The following is a 2,582-nucleotide window of genomic DNA, read 5'->3' as shown; positions in this document are numbered from 1 at the left end:
TTTGAGGGTTTGGATAATGGGGAGTCAGACAAGGTACAACAAACTCTGGCATTATGAAATCTGGTCTGATACTCTTTGCATTCTGCTTGTTAATGACTTTTTTTTTCTTAATGATGCAGACAAGTAATTCTGGATTTGCCGCATATGTTGCTGGCCAAGTTGTCCAGTCCCTAAGCTGGGAGGTTAGCCGACTAGCTATGTTTTTTTTCAATTTCTCAGACTGCAGATGTGAAATTTAAGTAAAAGAAGAAGTTAGCCGCATGATTCTTTATTTTCAGTTAAACCCGGGCCTCAATTAGGTTTCTGTAAAATTGAAATTTTTTGAAAAATTGAAATCTATAGCGATGGGGCTCCCATAAAGGATGTGAACCGAAATGCCATCATGACAAGACATTTTATACTGCTGGGTATCTTAAACTGATGGTGCTCTAGCACCAAAGCAATATATACAATGAGGCTGAATATTATGTCAGCTACTTAATGGTCAAAAGATATCTTGCTGATGAATTTCCCTTGGGCTCGTCACAGGATGTGGAGTGGCTTCTGACAATCACCAAACTTCCAATTTTATTGAAGGGTGTGATGACTGCCGAGGATAGTGAGTCATTAGAATTTCAGTTTATTCTCCTATTTTGAGTATGCACTTTGTGTAAATTTCTCTAATTAATCTCACACTGATCACACACAGCAAAACTAGGTATACAAGCAGGAGCAGGTGGAATTATTGTTTCTAACCATGGAGCTCGCCAAATGGATTATGTCCCTGCTACTATTAGTTGTTTGGAAGAGGTATGTGTACTCATATTCACCTTGTTCTAATGAAATTCAACAAAAAAAAGTTTGTGTAGATTACAAAAGTTATACACCAAACAAAACTAGTAAATTCTAACAGAGTGCGTCATCTACCAAGTAAATTTCAGGTTGTAAGAGCTGCAGAAGGACAAGTTCCCGTGTTTCTGGATGGTGGTATCCGTCGTGGGACTGATGTTTTCAAAGCATTGGCATTGGGGGCTTCTGGCATCTTCGTGAGTGGATATTAAAAATTGGGTTGCGATGACTGTGCTAATCTACTCTTCTCTTTGTAATATTAACCCAGCTCATAAATTTTGTTATAATAATCTCAGATCGGAAGGCCTGTTTTGTTCTCCTTGGCTGTTGATGGTGAGGCTGGTGTAAGAAAGGTACTTCAAATGCTCTGCGATGAGTTTGAACTAACCATGGCATTAAGTGGATGTCGTTCTCTAAGCAAGATCACTCGTAACCACATTATCACTGATTGGGATGTTCCTCGCCCATTTGCCAGATTATAAGAATACTCAGATATCTCAGCATGCAACTGATTGTTCGGTCCCTTGGCTTCAGAGATGAATTTAAGTACAGAATTTTCTAATGACTACTAGAGAAGGTGGTTTTGTCGCCAAGGGGGGTTGTCAAGACTGAGATTTAGGCTATTTGTAGAATAAAAAGAAATGAAAACAGACCTCTACAGAAGTGATGTTCTAATATGGTGGTAAGGTTAAATATTACCCGTTTGAACTTTCATCTAGCCCAGATGTTACAGTTTGGCTAGATTCCTCACCTGTAGTCGTCGGTTTGACTTTAACCTTGGCTGGTCGTACAACTAGATCTCCATGAGGTGGAAACCCACGGCGAACTTCTTGAGTTATAATTGCTTCCCTGAATTGTTACGATTCTTCATGTGCAATGGCCTCACGAAACTTTGAAAAAGAGTGAAAGGAAAGGAATTAGATTACAAGAAAGAAAAAGCAACGACACAAATCTAAACAAGTTATAGCTAAGAAAAACGAGCAAAAAAAGCAAAAGTAGAAAATCAATTTGTTCGTAACTGGTTTTGGAACTTCAGGATGTGCTTGCTTAACTCACATACTAAGGCACTAGACACACCACAAACCAGACTGCTGCAAAATAATACATCTACTTGGCTTATATTCACGAAATGAATGCAGACTTCAGTCATTTTGTCTATTACCTAAATCGTATTAAAAACTGTATGCATATACAGAAAAAAGAAGAAACAAATTACCCATCACAGTGGATTAGATAAATCATAAATTGGTTTATTTATCAGTTCGGCGCCATAAGCTGTAACCAAGTGCAGTTTGTCTCCTCCAGAAAAACCCTTTCATATTATTGTTTCATATCACTGACATTTGCAACTTTAGGGCATTCTATCTTCACTAACAGAGTCAATTTTCCAAATTTTAGTTATTTTTAAAAATGATAAGATCACTTAGTCGGCACATTTTTTTCCAAATTTATTCCTTACACTAGTATATCCTTCTATTTTATGGTTATCACTTTATCTTTTCACAACAAAATCCTACGTGCGAGCCTCACAAGCAGGACAGCGGAAAGGATGATGAAGATAAAATACATGCCTTCGGAAATGGACTCGTTGTGTCGATCTCCAAGAAGAAACCCACGGCAAACTTCTTGAATTACAATTCTGTCCCTAAATTGTTGAGATTCCTCACGTGCAATGGCCTCATGAAGCTTCAAAAAAAGAGTAAAGGAAAGAAAGACTTAGGGTGCCAGGAAAGAAGCAATGACACAAATCGAAA

General features: G+C 38.0%; 1 protein-coding gene across 1 annotated transcript; it reads left to right on the top strand.

Moving 5' to 3' along the window:
• The first annotated feature begins 110 nt into the window (after nucleotides 1–110).
• LOC113335393 ((S)-2-hydroxy-acid oxidase GLO1-like) lies at nucleotides 111–1,675 on the top strand. Its single transcript, XM_026581454.1, has 5 exons — nucleotides 111–182; nucleotides 529–598; nucleotides 689–789; nucleotides 921–1,025; nucleotides 1,125–1,675. The coding sequence occupies exons 1-5, from the start codon at nucleotides 111–113 to the stop codon at nucleotides 1,308–1,310; spliced, it is 534 nt and encodes a 177-aa protein (XP_026437239.1). The 3' UTR covers nucleotides 1,311–1,675.
• Nucleotides 1,676–2,582: the final 907 nt, after the last annotated feature.

Source organism: Papaver somniferum, unplaced genomic scaffold, assembly GCF_003573695.1.
Source record: "Papaver somniferum cultivar HN1 unplaced genomic scaffold, ASM357369v1 unplaced-scaffold_14412, whole genome shotgun sequence".
In the NCBI taxonomy this organism is placed as follows: domain Eukaryota; kingdom Viridiplantae; phylum Streptophyta; class Magnoliopsida; order Ranunculales; family Papaveraceae; genus Papaver; species Papaver somniferum.
This window is presented reverse-complemented; position numbering and strand designations above follow the sequence as displayed.